We start from the raw sequence: 22966 nt of genomic DNA on the forward strand, positions 1-22966 counted from the left end.
AGCGAAATTCTATACTACACTCAAAAAATTCTACACGTTTGATCGAAGTGTGCTTGAACACTTGATTTTTTTTTTAAATGCACGATCACATTTACTCTAAGTGTATTTCACCTTGGTTCAATGTGTTATACACGTTAATTTATAGTGTTCCATATTTTGAAATGTTGAAAATCTTTCATTATCTATTCAAGTGTATTGCACACACTTAATCTAGCTCGGTAAAATCTCCAACAGCCGATTACCTCGGCATTTATTTTTGCTGATATCTCTGCAAAATATCTGTTTGTTAGCTGATATCTCAGCAAAAAGTTATTTGTTAGCTGAGTCTCGGCAATTGTTTTACTGAATCTCAGCAAAACAAATTGCAGAACTGCTCGGCTGTTGGAATCTCGGCGAAAAATTTTAAGTGTGCACATTGAATCACACTACTGTTCAAAACAGATGGATTTAAAGTGTTTTGCATTTCAATGCGATATGAATTATTGCTTGCTCAGAAGGGTAAACATCGAAAACAAGACTTGTTACAATATCCTATCAACCCGCCTCATACATGCACACTTAGAAATTATCGCCGACTTCGGTAATTTTTACCGAAATCTGAACAGCTGAACTTTTCGGTTAAATTTATGCAATTCAATTCAATTGCTTTTCAGCTACTTTGAAACTAAATATCCACTAAAATGACAAGATGTGATCATTTAAACAAGGTTGAACATGTTTTGATAATATTTTCAAATTCAATAGTCTTTAAAATGAAGGTCAAAGTTTTACCGAACGTTCCGCTGTTCTGATTTCGGTATTTTTACCGAACACAGAAACAAAATCTTAGTGTGTGAGAACAACAACCGTGGCACAGTGAGATCGAACAAAGACCCCGGCAGCACCACATCCCAACAGTCCATGATCGAATCCCAAATCAAACCCATTAAAAAGATATGTGAAAGCTCTGGCCTCTGGCAGTTTTGTTCATATATTTGTCGATTCATTTTTAGAGTTGGCAAATATAAGTCGATAAACTATAATATTGTAGAATATTGAACTATGATGTGCAAAGCTATTGATATCACCAAATGAGGCACATAGAATCCAAGTGTGTCACAATTCAAATCCATAGTGTTCAGGCATGATACATAGCATAAGATTCACACATGAAATGAATGTGTTTCACAATAAGCGCAAAACTAAGTGTGAGACACATGATGATGACGTGTGGAATGTTTTGAGTGTAAAAATGATCCTTAAGTAGTAAAATTTCCTCATTTAAAGTGTAGGTGAGAATGGGACAACATTTAAAAACTAGATTCTTTCCTGCATTTATCAACTTCACTCTCTCCTAATTTACGTTACAAACTTCCACCTCGCAACGCATTCAAATTCAGGTTAAAAAATATAAAGGTGGACGTAATTCCATTAGCGCATATGCTACAACTCTATGCTATGCTATACTGACCTGAGCGCAAAAACCAGACATAGACCTAAATAAACAAACTATTTTTCGTTCATGTTTTCGTTATGGAGAGATTTTCCCCGAAATTCGCCTGTTTTACTTGGATAATTTGGCATCCCTCGTCCGTCTAATAGTTCTCACTTCGAAATGTAGGTGGCGAAAGCTCGCTAAAGTTTCACGGCAAGACGCCAATACACCCGCATTTTGCAAAACGTCATCTTCTACTGACAGCTGACACTCAGTAATTCAAATCGAGTGACAGAGTGGGTAGACGAATCAACCACAAACGACAAGGAAGGATTCTACCAAAGCGATAGAACAATATCACTGACGGCGCTAGAGTTGCTGTGGTCGTGAGACAGGCAAGCTAAAAATATAATCAGATGAAGTCATACACAAACGCGTACAGGAGAAATCAGAAGAACGCCAAGTTCAAATTGTGAGCAAAAAAAAAATATTCATATGAACTTTTGCTGTTGAGTGTGGTGTTTTGGAGTGGCAAAGTTTTTCGCACAGCGATTCGTGGGAATCCCCGTTTGCAGAGTTTGGACGTGAAGAAACTTTCTGATAGAGATTTTGCCATCATCGTGTAGTGCACATCCGGGTAGGATAATTCGCCATTGGAAAAGAGCCTGATTCGTTCGACGCCAACGTAGAAAGGGGACAAATTTTATGTGAGTAGTGTAACTTTTCCATTTGTTGTGAAATGGTGGATGAAGATTGATCATGCCTGTAATTAGGATGACAAAAGGCTAATCAATACGGAGTGACCGTAAAGTAGAGGGATGACCCGTTTAAAATTCCTTGCCTGCGTTTCGAATCGGAAAAAATTACGTCAATCGCATCTATGTGCAAATTTTCAGTTGCCTCTTCTACGTTTCTGTTTGATGTGCGAGCGATGTTTATGCGAGTGGGTGAGGATGATTGCGAATAAATACACTAGCAGCATCGTTTGGCTTAAATCGCAAGAATAGCCATGAAACATCTGGTCGCTGTACAATGTTTGGGTTAGTGCTCATTACTCTTTGCTTGGCAATTGCTTTTTTAGAGATTTCTAGTTACGAGTATGGAGCAGATTGTACGTGTTGTTAGTGAAACTGATGAAAAATGAGAATCAAAATAAACTGAATCAGCGTGAAACCAGCCCAGCTACACAGCCTCAGAATAATCGGATTCCATAAATTTCCAACAAAAATTTTCATTCCGCTGTTGAAAAGGTGACGATAATACGGATTCTTATCGGGTGAAACTTCTATTTATCAAGTGACTAAAATATTTGAAAATATGCATTGATAATTTCGAGAAGTGTCCGTGACATTGCTGCTGTTTGTATGTAAATGGGATATCTCATCACAGTAAGATTAATTTGTCAACAGTACATCTGCCTCAAAAAAGGTGACCATCAACTCTGTTTGTCAGATTTGGACTCTATGACCGGCACTTTTTCACTTCGATCGGCGATTTCTGGCAAACGTCTATTGATTCACACAGAGTAACAGCACCATCTGACAAATAAGACAATTCCCAATATTTTGGTAATGTTGATTCAAATGATTGAGCTATTATTTGCGATAAATAACCCATGGAAGTGAAGAAAGAAACGGCAGATAATCGAGTCCGACCTGTAGTGCTTTATTAAATGGTTTCATAATTTATGTTATTGTTTAATTAATCCAGATTATGGTTCTTCTGAGTTAAACTAATTTTCAATTTTCAGCTATATGTGTTTAGAACTTTGCAATCTTTAGGTATGGATCTATCAACCATTTTTCCTGTTTCCGACAAAGGTATGGGTGTGAGTTTTGCTCAAATCTGATTACAATACTTGCTTCCATTCCAAATCTTTGATACTGGGAGACATAGACAAAATCATATAAAAAACCTAATGAGTTGGTCAAAAAAAATACATTGATAACAAACGATGTACAGGTTTAAAACCCATCCATAGAGAATACCGATGGCTGCAAAAATATGAATTCATAAGCAATAATGATAAGAGATGATAGATGATCAGTCACAGGCCCAATCTGCGAGAGAAAATTAGATAACCCACTAACATTGAATTAGTGTGACTTCGCAATTGCTCAGCCTTCACACCGTTTAACAGAAAATAAAATTGTTTTGAGAACCACATCATAAGGTGGATATATCGTTTGAAGGGGTCTAGAGCTTGGTGCCTCAAATACGTTTATGAGAGAGTAATATAGACAGTGAAGGGCCACCCTAATAAGAGCAATCTGACTACACGAAACGAAAATCAATTATTTTATTCATCTGTTTTACTTATGCATTTTTGCCAAAACATCAGCCTTATACATTCCATAAGACAAACCACATAAGTCATATAAGAATGCATAAAGAGTATGTGTGACCGCTTATACATTTCATTGGACACATGATCTTCATTAACTTTTTGCAAGGCGTCTGCTTATTAGTTAACTTATACATTTTATGAATAATCAGCAATATAAATTTGCCAAAAGGTAGAAGGTAGGTCCGTGTTTGTGGTTCGCTCAAGCTGAAACCCAAATTTTACTACATAATCGCCAAAGTGGACCAGAGCGTGTTGTGCCACAAATTGGATTTGGTTGCAAATCCACCGGAAAACGACAAGTACCTGTCGATCAGCACAAGCAAAAATGGAGAAATTGTTAAACTCCTGCGATCTTGGTGACATGAAGCCGACGCACCTATTAGCCCGGATAGAGGATCTGGTGGCTGGGCTCAATGTTGATGATTGACTAATGGAAATGGTGTTTGTGCAGTGGCGGTGTTGACGATCCAAGACGGCACACTGGCCAAGTTCGCCTATCGCCAAATCGTCTATCTCACGGTGAAAATCCAGAAATTCAAGGCATCTGAAAGAGACAAGAACGAAAGAATCCGACCGTCGTCTCGCGTACGACAGTGTACCAATGACCCAATTTGCGGGTATCACAAAAAGTACGGTGTAATGCTCGCCAGTGTCGTGAGCCATGTGTCTTAAAAAATCGCCAAAAGACTAGACAGAAGTCCATCTTTCACGGCGGGGGTGGGCACGAATAAGAAAAGCCGCCGCTTATCCGTTTTCGGCAGAACTATTATTATTATTATTTAACTTTATTAATGAGGCTTTCAGCCTTGGGCAGGTTCGCCTCCACTTCGGCAGAACTAAAAACGTTCGTTTCAAAGTCGATACTGGATCGGATGTTTCAATCCTACCTATTACCAGAAGAGATAGAACCATAGAGGTAACTCTAAGACCGGAAGGTCCCGACGAAATGTGCTCAACTTTTTGGCTCAGCTCTGGTACTATCTTCAGTCCCAAGCTAATCGATTCACCCCTCGAAACATAGGAAAATCCAATAACCCCTCATTTTATCTGTCAAACTTTCATAGCGAATCAAAACAAATATTGTGTAATACTAGAATTCTGACTACAATCGGGTACGTTAATCGATTTGCTTGGGACCAATAGGCTAGTCAAGTAGTGAGCCAATTTCAAATCGATAGTTTCGTATTGATTGTTGATAGAACCAAGCAACCGATTCCGTTTCTACTGCATGCCGAAAATAGCTCAAACATCAAAACTTTCGACACATGTTTCCTGAACGTACACAGCAAAAAAATAAATTTTAACATCACATCAAAGTGGATGCACTTAAATCATGTTGCAAATGTGGTGTAATATTACTTGCCAAAAATGACAAAATTACCAATTAATACAGTGCATGAACTTACATTACGCTGGTTTTACTGCATTTGTTTATTTTTTGGCCATAGAAAATTACATGATATTTTCGACATGATTGAAGTGCATCCTCTTGGATGTAATATTAAAATTTATTTTTTGGTGTGTAGATCTTGGACTCCGCAGGAGATTTTCTTGGAATTTCCTTGTCGCAGACGTTAGTATAGCTATTATCGGTGCTGAATTCCTGTCTTAATTCAAGCTGATGGTTGATTTCAGGCACCGTGGCATCATCGAAGGGATAACAAAACTCAAATCCACGTTTCAACCATCAGTTACGATCATCCGTTCCGGCATTTGGTTGAGGAGTTCCAGATTATAACACGTCCATGGACGTTGCACGCAGAAGTTCGTCAAGATATTACCAACAATCAATACGAAACTAACGATTTTAAGTTGGCTCACTACTTGACTAGCCTATTGGTTCCAAGCAAACGATTAACGTACCCCATTCTAGTCGAAATTCTACTACTACACAATGTTTGTTTTGATTCGCCATGAAAGTTTGACAGATAAAATGAGGGGTTATTGGTTTTTCCTATGTTTCGAGGGGTGAATCGATTAGCTTGGGACCGAAGAGAGTACCAGAGCTGAGCCAAAAAGTTGAGCACGTTCCTTCGGGACCTTCTTGTCTTAGAGTTACCTCTATGATATTACTCTTTCATAGTAACGAGAGGACCACCCACCGCTTGTAAAGCCAGATAAGCTGTCACTCGCTGAGAAGGAATTCCAAATGATGATGGATCTTGACATTTTTCGTCGTTGTAGTAGCAGTTGGGCAAGCGCGTTACATTGCGTGCAAAAAAAGTCTGGACAACTGCACTTTGTTGGATATTATCGCAAGCTAAACCATGTCACTGTTCCGGGAAGGTATCCGGTCCCGCACATTCATGACTTCCTAAACGCCCTCCACTAAGGAGGAAGAAGACGAATCTAAAACGGCCGTTATAACTCCATTCGGTCTATTTGAATTTACTAGGATGCAGTTTGGCCATTGTAATGTAGGTCAAACATTCCAAAGAATCATGCATAGGCTTTTCGGAGACCTCGATTCTGTTGTCGTCTTTATCGACGATGTATGCGTTGCTTCGGCTTGACTTGAAGAACACCATCAGCACATGCGAATACTGTTCGACCGACTTCGATCAAACGGCCTTGTCATAAACCTACCTAAATGTAAATTTGAACAACCAGAAGTCGAATTAATCGGTTACCTCATCGGAAAAGACGGCGTAAAACCATTACCTAGTCGAGTGTCAGCGGTTCAAATACAATTAAAGTACTTCGGCGGTTTCTTGCACTTGATAACGGATACAATCGTTTCCTACACCAAGCGACCGATATGTAGGCAGCATTAAGGTGATTCCTTGTTGAGTCCACAAATGACCGCTACGTAGGCTATACATGCACTTCCACTTCGAATTTTCAATCACTCAAATCTCGGAAATCAGTGTCCAATTTCACCTGAAATCCGGGCTTCCGTGCTGAGCACCAATGCTACCGACGCCAGGGAGGCAGCTCCCACACCTGGACCCTACCTCCGTAATCTCAACGTCCATGGTTCGGTTCTAGTCTGTTCCGATTTATTATTTTTTGTCAACATTATTTCTTATGAAATTCTTATGTCAGTAAAGGCACGGTATTACCAACCGGTGGAAACTAACGATATAAAATTGGCTCACTTCTTGACAATCCTATTGGTCCCAAGTAAACTGATTAACGTACCCCATTATGTGCTGATTCGCTATGAAAGATTGACAGATAAAATTAGGGGTTCGTGGATTTTCCCATGTTTCGAGGGGTGCATCGATTAGCTTCAAACCGAAGATAATACCAGAGCTGAGCCAAAAAGTTGAGCACGTTTCTCCGGGACCTTCTGGTCTTAGAGTTACCTCTATGGTATTACTAAGCCCGAAGCGGCGGGTTCGATTCCCGGTTCGTTCGAGGAAATCTTTTGAAATTAACACTTTCTCGAATTTCCTGGGTATAGATCATCATGAGTGCATAACCACACAATGTACAAAGTTATGCATTGGTTGGCATATAAAGATTTCAATTAATAACTGTGGAAGTGCTAGTAGAGCACTAAGTTGAGATCCGGCAAAACGCTCGGTACAGAAGTGTTAAAACCCTAGAAGAAAAGAAGCCATTCCCAGCAAGCAATTTAAACTGAATAAAAGCTGAAGGAGCGATTTTTTAGCTGAATAATTAATTAATTAATTTATCTTTATTAGAGAGGCTTTCAGCCTGGGGCTGGTTCGCCTCCAACTTTAGCTGAATATAACAAGATAACAAGTATGTTCTTCTTCCCTGGAGGTAACCAAGCAATGCCTGAAATTGCTATAATTTTCAGACCAGCTTTTTCGCAAGTGTTGAGAAATAATTTTCCGAAATTCAGCATGACCGTTCAACGAAATGTTTTGGTGAAAAAATACAGTGAAATTAACGTTTAAATTTTGGTTGCTGAAAACATTCACTGGGTGTCGAATACGTCATTTGCACTATCAAGTGGCTAATCGCAAACATAAAGTACAGATTTTCCCAATCGATTGTTATAGATTAGTTGATTACATTTCTACAAAACAAATCACATTGTAATGCAACCGACGGTTCCTAAGATGCATGCATCTTCTAAGGACTGTTTTGAGCTTGATTTTGTTGTTGCCGTGCTCGGGTGTGTTTAAAATCATGCAACGATTCAGTCCCAGCCGTCGCCGCTCATCTTGTACCAACACGTATGGCTTGTTTTCAATTATCTAATTACGGCAAATTTGTTCGCGTTTGCTGTTTCAATATGACGGCAGCCAGTCGGAGTCGGGCCTGTTGACGTTGATGCAATTTCTTTCTCCAATGGAAGTGTTTGTTTGTTTTCCAATCCTCTCCAGCCGCCGCACACAGGAGTAACCGGATCAAAAACCTGGCCAAAATAAGAAAATACTTGTTTGTAGGATTTCTATGCGCCGGTAGCGTAACTTATCCATCCTACATGTTATTTAATAGATTTCGATTAAATTTGTCTCTTAAGTACGATAAATGACGGATAAACACGATAATGAATAATAACAGGCGCTAGCAAATAACATCCGATTGCATTCACTTTTAATCGATAATCTTGGATATGTCTAAATTATGCCAGTTTATACTGATATCATTTTTAGTGTGCAGCGCAAAGCTGTCACTTGCTTCATCGCATAAATATAAATCGACAGTGAGCATGCATAAGGGCGTTACCCTAATAAAAAATAACCATAAACGAACGATAACCCAAATAATTGAACTTTTCCACTAATGGTTTGGAAGATACCCAGAACACGTCGTTAAGCAAAATAACCATAACAATTTTATTAGGGTAGCCGGCGCCGGTGGTGTAGTGGTAAGCGTGACTGCTTTCTAACACCCCAATGGGTCTGGGTTCAATCCCAGCCGAGGTCGGTCTCTGGTCACGTCTTCCTTCGGAAGGGAAGTAAAGCCGTTGGTCCCGGCCCATGTGTGTTGTGAATGGGTGCGATATCCTACACTCAAAAAATTGCACACGTCATCATCATGTGTCTCACACTTAATTTTGCGCTTATTGTGAAACACATCCATTTTATGTGTGAATCTTATGCTTTGAACCATGCCTGAACACTATGGATTTGAATTGTGACACACTCGGATTCTATGTGCCTCATATGGTGATATCAATAGCTTTGCACATCATAGTTCAATATTCTACAATATTCTACTTTATCGACTCTAAAAATGAATCGACAAATATATAAACAAATTTCGGAGGCCAGAGCTTTCACATATCTTTTTAATGGGTCTGTTTGGGATTCGATCATGGACTGTTGGGGTGTGCTGCTGTCGGAGTCTTCGTTCGATCTCACTGTGCCACGGTTGTTGTTCTCATATATGAGGCGGGTTGATAGGATAAAGTCACCACGATGTTTACCTTTTTGAGCAAGCAATTCACATCGTATTGAAATGCAAAACACTTTAAATCCATCTGTTTTGAACAGTAGTGTGATTCAATGTGAATACACTTGAATAGATAGTGAAAGATTTTCAACTTTTCAAAGTTTGAAACACTAGAAATGAACGTGTATAACACATTGAACTAAGGTGAAATACACTTAAAGTAAATGTGATTGTGCATTTAAAAAATCAAGTGTTTAAACACTTCGATCAAACGTGTGGAATTTTTTGAGTGTACGCAGGTGTGGAAGCTGCCTTCTTGCACATTCGATTGTCGTCAATGGATGGCAATCGATGTCCGTCGGTGATTGGCACTAGATTGCGGAACAGAGACCGACGTTAAATAAAGGAAAAAAAAATAAGGGTGTTAACGTGATGATCGATTCTCTTCATCGATTTTGTCTTTGCATTGCTACAGCTAAGCGAAACAATTTTCTAGAATTTGTTAAATGCAGAGTTGTAACAGGTTAATTTGGCTATCAAAAGCAACAGCAAACGCACCGAGAAACGTTAATTCTAGCGAGTTATTAACAAAAGAGAAAATCGACGAAGAGCATCGATTATCACGTTTACGCCCTTATGCATGCTCACTGACGAAATCTATCGATTAAAGCAGATAGGCCCTTTTTCCAGCTCTGTATAGAAATAGTTAAATCGTTTGGGCCTATATATGTCATTTCCACACTGCCGTGTCTTTTCAATGAATATAACATATGGACATAAGATGGACAGTAAAACTCATCATGTGACACCTCAAATCACATTAGAATTCATAAACTAATTCAGTGGCTTTTAGAAGTCCAGAGCCACATTGTCCACACCTGGCTATGCTTCGATACCACCTGGAGAAGTAACCAGTGTCTGACTATGATCAAAAACCATCATGTGATACCTTTAATCGCAATAAAATTCAACAGGTGGCAGTTAATAGGAATAGCCAGGATCACGCTGGCCACATCCAGTCAATATCCGGGATCAAAGTGGTTATTTTCAGACTTGGATAAAAATCCATCATGCGATGCCTTAAATCACATGAGAAATAATCTATTTTTTCTATGACCTATGTTAAGAAAGTTATGGCTAGGAGAGTAAACAGAAAATCATATTTTTTTAAATTTTGTTCTGAGCTAACGGCTAACGCGACGAGATAACACCGATTGAAATCTGCTTTGTGCGTAGGAAATCACGCAACAACTTGGTCTTACCAACAATCAATTCGAAACTAACGAATTTAAATTGGCTCACTACTTGACTAGCCTATTGGTCCCAAGCAAATCGATTAACGTACCCCATTTTAGTCGAAATTCTAGAACTACACTAAGTTTGTTTTGATTCGCTATGAAAGTTTGACAGATAAAAAGAGGGGTTCGTGGATTTTCCTTTGTTTCGAGGGGTGCATCGATTTGCTTGGGACCGAAGATAGTACCAGAGCTGACCCTAAAAGTTGAGCCCGTTTCTTCGGGACCTTCTGGTCTTAGAGTTACCTCTGTGATGATACCATACTACTTATAGTCTGCTAACATGAAGTTTACAGCTTTTATTAGTATTGCACCGAAATTATTTGAAAAATTCTTATAAAAAGGGACCAACCAACTCTGAAAATTGCTACACGAATGAAGTAACATAAAAACACTTTGAATGCATTAAAAAAGCTCAAGTTTCTTAAAACATATGGACCAAATTAGCGCTTGTAAAAATAGGTCGAACCATGATTCATTTTTGGATAGGCATGAAAGGAGCCTCAATGTAGAGTGCGCTAGCCAACTTTGCGAGGAAATGTCATCCAATCCATTTGTTTACATCATAATGACGATTTTCAAAACTCAAAATAATGTTCATTTTATTGCACAACTTGCGAACTTCCATCGGGAGTGGTCTTATTTTTCGATTATCTACAGATCTGAACTGATTTACAGCTGAAATAACCACACATTAAAAATCCGGAAGATCATATCCACTGGGACAATTTTATAAATCTTAATTTTTCTCATAAAATAATATATGGAAGCACCAGCCTGATCTGCAAACCTGATACCAAGGGGTGAGACAGGTTTACTCTGAGTTGCTTTTTTGCAGCGAGTAACTCAATGTACCTTAATATTTTCTCTGCCTACTCCGTTTACTCTTTTTAAGCATACACGTCTCATATTAGACGTCAGTTTTGTTAGTAAATAAAGTAATCCCAAGTGTATCCTGAGCCTTTCGAATAACTGGAATATTTTGGAAGAACCTGTGCCGGTGCCTGCTTACTACCAATAACAACCTACACTTCCAACCAGCGTTAAGGGTTGTGCTTTCTCCTCAGCAACCTGTCCCAGTCGTCACTCCGAAAGGATCATTTCTGATCAAAAACGCTCTCAAATATTCTTTTAAACATCTGAAATTCCACCTCTAATGCAGTGATCGAATCATCTTAGATTTCTCCAGTCGTAACAGCAGCCCTATTGGAAAAGGCATTACCAGTCAATGTGATGATAACTAACTCCGATCCCCTTTCGACTACCATTCCTGTTGGCACCATGGCAAACATAGAGTAGTGAGTAATATTTCAACCATGGCCCCTCCAACGGCACCCGCCGCCACAGTTTTCGGTATAGAAAATATCTCCCGGTGGGGCAACAACCCATTAACACCCAATTCCAGCTCCGAAGGCAACGCTACAAACCATTACCCCGTGGAATGTTCAGCCAGAGCATCAGTGCAGCCGCTGCCACTGCCGAAGCCGAAGAGGAGGATGACGATGAAGTTGCTGCTGTTTCCGGTGAGTGCGATCCTCGTTTGAACTTCAAACCCATTAACGATCAACCGGACGAAACCGAAGTGAAAACCCGTCAGGAAGACGAAGCACAAATCAAGCTGACAGATTCTCTTCGTCGACTTTTTCCTGGAGACTTCGGTCGACGGCCGCAGCAAAATCTCCGTGGTGTACGGGACCGAATCACGGCCATCCGGAAGGCTCAACAAAATCACGAAAAGCGAGGATGGATGTCCCCCGTCAGCAGAACGGCGCCGTGGTAATTCAAAGCTCGGTTCGCAGTTCCATCCAACGGCAGTTTGTTAAGCGATAGCACGGGATTACTTCGACGAGTATCGATTTTGAGTATTTGGTCAGGCAGATCGGGTTTTTCTACCACATCAACCAGATAAGCATTCGACCGTCATAAGTGTAAGGTTGCAACAGGTTTCTTTCACGTTCACGGTTGGTAAGGCTCGAACGAAGGTTTTTAAACTGACATGATTTAAGTGTCTCCGAGTTCCGCTTTTATTGTTATTTTATTTGACAGCAGCTTTTTGGCTTCACATGAAGGTGCACCTTCAAATGTTGCTGTGATGCGAAAAGTGAGAAAGCAAATGACAGCGATCTTGCTCACTGAGCAATGTGAGTTACTCGAGGTGCCTCAAAAGCAACTCTGAAATTACTCATGATTAGGAGCTGTCTTGCCCCTTGCCTGATACAGAAAATAAAATATTCCACGTGGATGATGATTTCAAGCACATGCGGTGGATAAATTAATCAAGAAAGGTGAAAATAGAGTCGGTGTATAATGAACTACCTATTGAACTGTCAAACCAGCTACCTATCGGGCAAAGTAAACAAACATTACGATGCTATGAAAGGTCCACGAAAGGTATACGCCTTTTTAATGCACCACCAACGTATAGAGTGCGCCACGCGAGTTCGAGAAGAAACGTCAACCAAACCGTTTGTTTACATCAGAATAAGTATTTTCCCCAACGCAAATAACAGCATTTTTCATTCAAAATCTTGCCGATTTCCATCGGTAATTGTCTTATTGTACGATTTTCCACAAATCTGAACTGATTTGCACTTTAACCTCTATGCTTTAACTATTCACACACAAGAAATCCGGAAGATAATAACCACTAAGGCATTTTTCTAATTTTCCATTTTTCTCAACAAATATATTGCTGAACACAAGCAGGATCTTTTCAAAAACGTTACAGAATTAAATTTTTCAACTGTAGATTAAGTTTTGCAGCATCTCAGATGAATCAATTTATCAGGAAAAGTAAAAAAGTGGTCCGCTTCCTATGTCTCAAGGCAAAAAATTATGCTCACAACACTCTTTTTGGCGTTCTCCTATTCACCACCAGAGGTTGAATCGATCGTTTAGTTTCTATTAAAAATGCCTATTCCAATAAAATATAAAATATAATCGAAGAAATGATCATAAACACGCAGTGAGCATTAAATTGTCATGGGATACGTTTTGTAATGATCAGTAATGAGAATTTCTACCATTTTTTGTTAAGTTAATTCGACAAAATCACTCATATAATGATTTACTACAGTCGCTATTTTTTTTTTCTCGCTAGAAGTCATTTGAAGTTGATGTAGAAGTCCTCTGTTGCCAAGTGAAAAAAGGGAATCTTTCGAAAACCGTGATGCGAGTTCAACTGTTTTTCTCTTGGCGTGACTCATGATACACCGACTCTAGTGAAAATGTTTTCCACTTCCTATGCTTCACGGTGAAAAATTCCACCCTCATGACTCTTTTGAGGGTTCCCCTATTCACCGCCAGAGGTTGAAACAATCGCTTAGTTTCTATTGGATTCGCCTAAAAGTCCATCAAAAATGCATTACCCTACAACCAACAATCAATACGAAACTAACGATTTTAAATTGGCTCACTACTTGACTAGCCTATTGGTCCCAAGCAAACGATTAACGTACTCCATTCCAGTCGAAATTCTAGTACTACGCAATGTTTGTTTTGATTCGCTATGAAAGTTTGACAGCTAAAATGAGGGGTTATTGGTTTTTCCTATGTTTCGTGGGGTGAATCGATTAGCTTGAGACCGAAGAGAGTACCAGAGCTGAGCCAAAAAGTTGAGCACGTTATTTCGGGACCTTCTAGTCTTAAATAGAGTTACCTCTATGCTACAACTGTTTTAATACTGCACGTATAGAGACTAAACTTCCACCACTGAAACACGTGTACTTTCAAGAGATAACCATAAAAGAGAGCTTAACGACGTGTTCGGGGTATCATCCAAACCATTTGTGGGATAGTTTCCCCATCCGGGATACAGTTCGTTTATGGTATTTGTTTAATAGGGAACTCATCCGGACTCGCCGGATCGGCATTTGCAAGCCTTTTGAAAACTTTCTTGTTTTCTACAATTTTAGGCAAATGTTATCAAACAAATATTATTTAACTCAATATCAGTTATTAATACTTTTTACATTGCTTCAATGTCTAAGATCACTCAACACAGTATTAAATAATTTTGGCCAGGTTTTTGTCCTAGTTAGTCCTCTGTGTGCCGGTCAATGCTTGCTAAATATGTATGTCTTACTGCATTCCTGCCTCTGCCGGAGATTTCCCGCTCAGGTTTTTGTCTGGCGCGTGAATATTTATTTCTTTCAATGAGCCGATAAAACAACCCTTCTGTGGTTCAGTGTAAGGTGAAGCTGACTGAATTTTCCAACTTGAACGATCTTGAAATTTCACTTCAAGGCTTGATTCGGAAACCGAATACGAATGTCTATTAATAGTATCTCAATAAGCGGCGGTATCTTCTTTTGTACAATAATGAATGATTATTATATCTATCCAAAGATTGGAGGTTGTGAGCGACTAGAGCTTATAATGTGACATGGAAATGCCACCTCACTCCATTTAACATGGCTCGCCCTCGCATTATGCGATCCAGCCCAGGGGACGCCCTCCATGCACGGAAAATAGTGTGGTTGGTCAAGTGTCGTTGGACACATGTGTTGTGGTGCTGCTCCATGCGAAGGTCACTCATATTCAGTCAGCTAATCGTCGAGAAAGTGGGAAAACAGAGTGAATTGACTATGGGAAAATCGATAGCTGCTTACTCACTCCGGCAATAATTTTGTGTTGCAATTTAGATACGTGCTTGCTCAGTTTATTGGACAACATTGCGTCAATCAACAGGTCTGTACCGTTGTAGTTCGGTTGCTGTGAGGAAAAGTAAAATCGGTCAAAAGGCAGGTTATTGGTGAGTTATTGATTGAAGCAGTTGATGAAGAATTTTATAAGAAATCATACTTCCCGTAGGTTTGTGTCTTGAACGTCTTGAACCTATCAATTAGATGCACCTGTTAGCTGTAATGAAGTGTTTTCATGATCATTTACATGCATTGTTCGTAGTCTGTGATAGTCTGTTATTATCCGACAGAATGAGTCGAAGGGATTAATATTTTATTAATTTTTTTTTTCCTACAGCTAGAGTTTATACGCCTTTTGAATAGAAATTAAACGATCGATTCAACCTCTGGTGGTAAATAAGAGTACATCAAAAAGAATGTTTTGAGCAGTAATTTAATAGGAAATGGAACACTTTTTTGCTTTTCCTGATAAATTGATTAATCTGAGATGCTCCAAAACTTGATGTACAGTTGTAAAATTTAATTCTGTATCGTTTTTGCAAGGATCCTGCTGGTGTTCACGAATATTTTTTTTTTTGAGAAAAATCGAAAATTAGAATAGTATCTTAGTGGTTATGATCTTCCGGATTTTTGCCTGTAAATATTGTAGGTGCACATTAGAGTCGGTGTATAATGAGTTACGCCAAGAGTGAAGCCAACTCTACGCCAACTAAACAAACGTTACGATGGTATAGCATAAAAATATATATTTATAAAATATAATAGAAGAAATGATCATAAACACGCAGTGAGCACTAAATTGACATGGGATACGTTTTGTAATGATCAGTAATGAGGATTTCTACCATTTTTTGTTAAGGTAATTTGACAAAATCACTGATAAAATGATTTACTACAGTCGCTATTTTTTTTTTCTCGCTAGAAGTCATTTGAAGTTGATGTAGAAGTCGTCTGTTGCCAAGTGAAAAAAGGGAATCTTTCGAAAACCGTGATGCGAGTTCAACTGTTTTTCTCTTGGCATGACTCATTATACACCGGCTCTAGTGCACATCAGTTCAGTTATGTGGAAAATCTTAATCTTTTTTTTCCAACCGAGCTCGGCTGTGCAAATCTGGGCAAAAAAAGTTGTACTGAGATCTCAGCAAACATTTCATTTGTTTGCTGAGATTCAGCTAAGCATTATCCGAGACTGAGCAACCAATTGTCGCTTTTGCCGGGATGTTCATCTCTGATCACGCCTAATGCTTTTCGAGGCCCCGGCAGGCCAGCATCAGTTATCTCGGATGCTTCAACGGCCCAAGATATCCACAACGAAAACAAAGAAACTAGTCGCAAGCATGCCCGTATTTAGCGGTTTCGTGCCACGCATGTCAATATCAAAATCTGCTTGTAATTCAACGATCCTCTGCCGAGTGCTGTGGCAGCAGATGACGGAGAATCAAAGTAGACCAAGTTTACGTTGATCGACTCAGTATCAGTGAATCGTATCAACCTGTTGTTGCCTCGCTAATTCAGCTCTCAAGGATCGCAAACTCAAGCACAAGGATTTCCTCGAGCATCTCTTCACACCCATCAAATCTTCACATTAATAAATTACAATTACCCAGGACGATACCGAACTTTTAAATACCGGTGAGCATCAATGTGCATTTATCACCAACTTTCCCTGTGGGATGATATGGGTCTCAAAATCATACAGGCGATCTGCATTCTTGCTAATGGCCATGCTAGATATCATTGAGCATGATCTGCTGAAGATGCACGATGCACCTGAAGGCAGTGTTCACGGCGAATGAGAACGACCCAAATTTGAGTTTAGTTCACTCATGATCGCCAAAAGTGCAGGAACTCAGCGATGAGTAAATTTGCCTGTTGGGTGGTTTTGCTTCTCCGTTTTTGACAACATTAGAAGGAGAAAAGGAGACAAACTAGTCAAAAGTAGGTAAATGTGAAATTTCCGTTTGGTACTTTTTTCTTACCGTGTAGTAAATAAAGCGAAGAAATGTTTTTCATCTAAAATTACTTGTCAGTAATGAATGCAATACTTGTAGTTCACTGGCTTTGGGAACAAAAATGTTTATTTACTTTGCTTGTTTGGTACACGCTATTTCAAAACTACCCAAATTTGGGTAGAATGCACCCAGATCGGTCAAAACTGAACCTTCCCAAATATGAGTAAACTGTGTTGGGAGTTACAATTTGACAAATGAACAACATCGACATGAATCCGATCGACGTTGTTAATTTGTCAACTTGTCACTCCCAATATAGTTTACCCACTTTTGGGTAGGTTCAGTTTTGATAGATATGGGTGGATTCTACCCAAATTTGGGTAGTTTTGAAATAGCGTGTGTTGTATTTCAAGAGCAAATTTTCATTACGTCGAAAGAAACAAAGGTAAACAAAGTCGAGCTATCAGTGTCAATTGATGCTCCTGCTATTACACTACATACTGTCCGAAAATAGGATCACATCCCATTTTTAAATTTATTTACCAGTCAAATTGCTTTTTGACGTAATCACCTTCCGATCAAAATAGTTTTCGTAGTTACTTAAGTCACCCAATTTCTATGGAGATGTCGTTTGCCTTAAGTAACAGCGCTGAGAAACTCGCACTGTAACTGGAAAGTACCCATTAATGGGTGAAAAAGTGCCCATTTCGAAGTAAAGTAGATAAACTCATTTAATTGGTAAAACGTCTTTACCCATTAATGGGTAAAGACCTTGTACGTCAAATCATGGGGTACTTTTTTACCCATTTTTAAATAATAATTGGCTTTATAAAATGGGTACAAAGTACCCAATTTTGAAATCCTTAAACCAGGATTTTTCTTTTAGAATTTGTATGATTTATGGATCATTGAAAGAGCCACAATGAATAGTTAAGAATACAAAACGTTTTTATATTTATATCTTTATTTCACCATTTTCCATCCAGCGGTCTTTCCATCGTTCGTGCAAGAAATGGTGCTCCCAAAGCTCTCCTGGGACCTCCTTGCTGATTCGGCTAGTTCTGTCCCTGCAAGTTTCAGATTGATTTTTAGATGGGGGCAGAAAGAAATAAAATAAGAAATACCTACTTTTCAAACGAGCAATTTCCATTCGACATCGTTAAGACACTTTGCGACTGAAGCGAGGATTGGAAGATGTTATCTAAGTTGCTTTTCACCCATTAATGAGTAAAAAAGTACTCATTATTCTCGCCCGAAGCGCTCTGAGAAATGGGTAAAAGAGTACCCATTATTTGAAATTGAACTTCACCCATTATTTGACAGCCTCATATAGTCATCAAAAATGGGTCCTTTTTTACCCATTAATGGGTACATGGCAGTTGCAGTGCGTGAAAAGTGTACGTTCGTCGTTTCGCTTTCTCATTATTAAAGTGAATAAATCGAAAAAAGTTTTGACAGATCTGGGTGGATTCGACCCAAATTTGGGTAGTTTTAAAATAGCGTGCAGGGAAAGGTTTTACAGCTGAACATTTCAAAATTTCCTGTCTGTCCTGATTGATACTCCACATCGACTTTCTCTTTCGTTTAAATCGTTTCGTTTCTTAAATAGCTGAAAAAACTTTTCTGTTGTGTTTGACGCATTGGATGCGAGATAAGCACCTCCTTTATCAAACTATGTGACACAAAGAGATTTATTAAAAGAGAAAGTCGATGTAGAGAACCAATCAAAGCACATAGCGGAGACGAGCCAGCCAACGGCTGAAAGTCTCCTTAATAAAGATATAAAAAAAGCAGATAGGACTTTTTGAAATGTCCTTCTTGAAATATCGATTATTAGAAGTCGCGCCGGAGATCGCCTAAAGTTGTTTTTGTAGCATCGCAAGAGGAATTTTGACGTTGTTGAAAGAGCAGAAAGTAGCCGAATAATAAGTTTTTAAATTTTACTGCCGTGCTGAATAATATTATTATTGTCCCGCTGAATAATAATTTTATTATTCAGCATCAGTAGATTCCGTAGATTCAGTGGAAATTCGATTAAAGTCGAACTAAGAATAGTTTACGTCTGTGGTTTAGGGTTTAAAGACCAGCGGAACATAAAGAGCAAGTTTTGGAGAACTACCATTACCACCAGGTAGGTGCAAATTTCCTTTACCTGGTACACTCAAAAAAAATATCACATCTAATGGATGAAAACCATGTGAATTTCACATAGCTTTCATGTAATCACATAGCTAAAAATCCCACCACAAAATCACATGAATATTATGAGGCCGATGAAATTCATATGAAAAATCATATAAAATTAACGTGGTCGCATAAATGTTATGTGAAATTCAGATGAATTCCATTAATTTTGTTTATGGATGAAAATCATTTGCGTTTTCAATGGAAGCTACATGAAAACTATTTTCGGTGTAGTTAAAAATAGCCTGAAATCATTATTTCAATCGAATTGATGAAGGACGTACACTCATAAAATAAATCACATAACCAGTGGAAAATATCCATGTGAATTTCACATAACTTTCATGTGATCCCATAATTGGAAACCCTAATAAAAATTGTATGGTTAATTTGCTTAACGACGTGTTCTGGGTATCATCCAAACCATTTATGGAATAGTTCAATGATTTGGGTTATCATTCGTTTATGGTTATTTTTTATTAGGGAATTGCACCACTAAATCACATGAACGTTATGTGTCAAATGAAATCTATATGATTTCTCTTATAGAATTTTTAATGCTATGTGATATTCAGGTAAAAATCATCGTTTTTGTTTTTGGAAAAATACTATGTGCGTTCCTAATAAAAACTAAGTGAAAACTTTTTTCAGTGTACCATCAAAACAAGCTGAACAATGCATAAGGTCCTAAATAACATTGACTGTTTACAAAAGTGATTTTTTGCATTAATTTGAAATGGATTGGCAAGTTGGTTAGCTTAAGTACTAGTGGTGTAATAGTTTAAATAATACATACCTTTAGCTTTTTGCTGGTTGAGTGTTTCATAGGGCGGATGCAAAGTTTCAACGGGAGCCCATGACTCTTGAGGGTCTAACATCATAAGTACACTATCCTTAAACACCGTCAAAGCAAGGTTCGTTGTTATTAGACATCCACCATCTTCAGTCACTATACGGGTTATCTTTTTGTCTAGGGCAATTAAACCTGTTATGAATAAAGTACACTCATAAAATAAATCACATAAAACCAGTGGAAAATATCCATGTGAATTTCACATAACTTTCATGTGATCCCATAATTGGAAATTGCACCACTAAATCACATGAACGTTATGTGTCAAATGAAATCTATATGATTTCTCATATAGAATTTTTAATGCTAATGCTGTGTTATTCAGGTAAAAATCATCGTTTTTGTTTTTGGAAAAATACTATGTGCGTTCCTAATAGAAACTAAGTGAAAACTTTTTTCAGTGTAGGTATTCATGACATTTTTAAGATAATTACACGGCGAATGAGAACAACCCAAATTTGAGTTTAGTTCACTTATAATCGCCAAAAGTGCAGGAACTCAGCGATGAGTAAATTTGCCTCATGTTTTCCCAGGATTTTCCAGGGAAAAATTCCCGAATTTGAGATCGAAGCTTTACTTACTGCTTTCAGGTGCGTTGTCACCGAGGTTAGGCATCATGTAATTTTACACCTATTCGGACATAAAAATCTGTCATGAATTTACACAGCAACAAAAATAATTTTGATATCACATCAAAGTGGATGCACTACAATCATGTCGAAAATTTCATGTAATTTTTATGACCACATAAATAAACAAATGCAGTAAAAGCAGCGTAATGTCAGTTCATGCATTGTATTAATGATAATTTTGTCCTTTTAGGCAAGTAATATTACACCATATTTTCGACATGATTGTAGTGCAAGTGGCGTGATGTCAAAATTATTTTTTTGCTGTGTACTTTTCAGTTTTCGGTCATGTAATTTTAGGTTTTTGACACCTAATTTTAAAAGCATGACATATTTTTCAGAAGTTGATGTGATATTCAGTCATAAGGTGCTATTTCACATCTAGATGTGTTTTTTACTAAATTTCGACCTTTATTTTTTTGAAGTGCGTCTATGTGCACATAAAATTAAGTCGTTTATCGAATTACATGACGTCAATTCAAGCTCGTGTAATTTTCAGTTTTTTTAGAGTGCAGTGCGACCAAGAAGCATAGTATCATTATCTTCTTGTAGGGCAGTACATTCCAGTAGAGAAGATTTGACACAATAGATTTTGAGGTCATCTGCGAATGATGGTCTGAACGAGGAAAGTAGCAAACACAAGTCATTGCTAAAAATGTTGAATATGTTTATTTATTTATTTCGTCAACCAACGTAGACTAGTACATATTAGAATACAGTTTTGTTTTCTTAAATTTATTTATTTATTTCGTCAACTTTGGACAAAAGGTTAAAAGTATAATTTTTTCTTTAATAAAAATTAAGCAGTGTCAGCTTTCCTATTTTTTATGAGTTATAATGCCTTATGGAGTAAAAATATTGTTTTGTGTTGTCCCAGAACGCTTCCTTGGGGTACACCAGACGTGATGTTGATAGTGCGGGATCGAGTCTCGTTGACCGTAGCTTATACGGTACGATCGCACAAGTACGAATATATCCACGCTGTTATCCAATCTGGATGGTTTTCCCACTTGTTTGGCTGCCAAATTCCAATTCTACTTGAAATCCTACAGGTCAATTGCAGTTCTAACCTTTTTCTTCAGTATGAGCTTCACAATTGACCAGTATTCCTCAATTGGCCTTAGTTCCGGGGTATTGGCCGGATTCATCTGTTTGGGAACCTGTGACTGTGACGCCATTTTTGCTGTATCACTGTTTGGTGGAATTTGAGTAGTGGCAGCTTGTCAAGTCAGGCCAGAATAGGCAATCCACCTCATGTTGCACCAGAAAAGACAGTAGTCTCTTCCGTAGCCACTCCTCCTGATAGATTTGCTGGTTCATGGTTCCAGCAGTAACATCAATTGTCTATGGTAAGAAGGAAGACTGCGACAATGGTCCTACAAATACATATGTAAAATAAAACGCATATTCAAACCTCAACAAGATTTTCTCGTCCGGATTTTTTTTCGTGTTCGGCCTTTAGTACATCAAAATTGGCGATGATAAACGTAATATAACTTTTTTTCCCACTTCTCTTCCAGAATGAGCAAGCAACAAGCTCCACCGCCATCCTACGGTTTTGTGGTGCCACCACCATCGGCTCCACCCAGCTACGCACAAGCCGTGGGAGGCGTTCCACCTGCCAGTCCCTTCATACCGAACGCTCCACAGCAGAATGGACCGACCATCATTACCACCGTCGTCCCGGTCGGACCGGCATCCACACACATGATCTGTCCCAGCTGCCATGCCGAAATCAATTCCCAGACCACAACCTCGCCGGGTCTGATTGCATACGTTTCCGGTTTTCTTATCGCACTCTTCGGGTAAGTTGATTTAGAACTTCATCACGCGATGCTTAAGAATTACACCGCTGACTTATCTACCTTTTTCAGCTGCTGGCTTGGTTGCTGTCTGATTCCGTGCTGCATCGACGAATGTATGGACGTACATCATACCTGCCCGCACTGCAAGGCCTATCTCGGACGGCATCGGCGATAAACGACGGATGGTCGAATTCCACACTACTGGTTGAATCTCTGCCACATCTATATAGCTACATTATTCAGTAAATGGCTTAGGCAAAACGAAAGCATAAAATAAGGAATGTTTGTATCACTATTATGTCACATTCATTAGAGTGACAGAATGTGATTTGTCAATAATCGGTCATTTAATTGGATGGAAAGTAGTTATAGTCAGCGCCTTTACCCGCCGCCGTCACGACCGTGATACAATTTTTATTTTTCCTCATAGAGCACCGTTTTGCGTATGTTTAAAACATTCACAGCCAGAAGGTACTCGTTATAAGTGTAAACATTCGAATATGAAATTTATTGCCTTACTTGGGTTGA

The 22966-nt window shown here is 38.7% G+C and overlaps 1 protein-coding gene across 1 annotated transcript; it reads left to right on the top strand.

Moving 5' to 3' along the window:
- Positions 1–1727: 1727 nt before the first annotated feature.
- LOC135698521 (LITAF domain-containing protein-like) lies at positions 1728–22636 on the top strand. Its single transcript, XM_065218531.1, has 3 exons — positions 1728–2121; positions 22154–22438; positions 22508–22636. The coding sequence occupies exons 2-3, from the start codon at positions 22155–22157 to the stop codon at positions 22611–22613; spliced, it is 390 nt and encodes a 129-aa protein (XP_065074603.1). The 5' UTR covers positions 1728–2121; position 22154; the 3' UTR covers positions 22614–22636.
- The last annotated feature ends 330 nt before the right edge of the window (positions 22637–22966 follow it).

This window comes from Ochlerotatus camptorhynchus, unplaced genomic scaffold, assembly GCF_037179485.1.
Source record: "Ochlerotatus camptorhynchus isolate MF236.1 unplaced genomic scaffold, CSIRO-AGI_Acam_v1.1 ptg000089l, whole genome shotgun sequence".
NCBI classification, from domain to species: Eukaryota; Metazoa; Arthropoda; class Insecta; order Diptera; family Culicidae; genus Ochlerotatus; species Ochlerotatus camptorhynchus.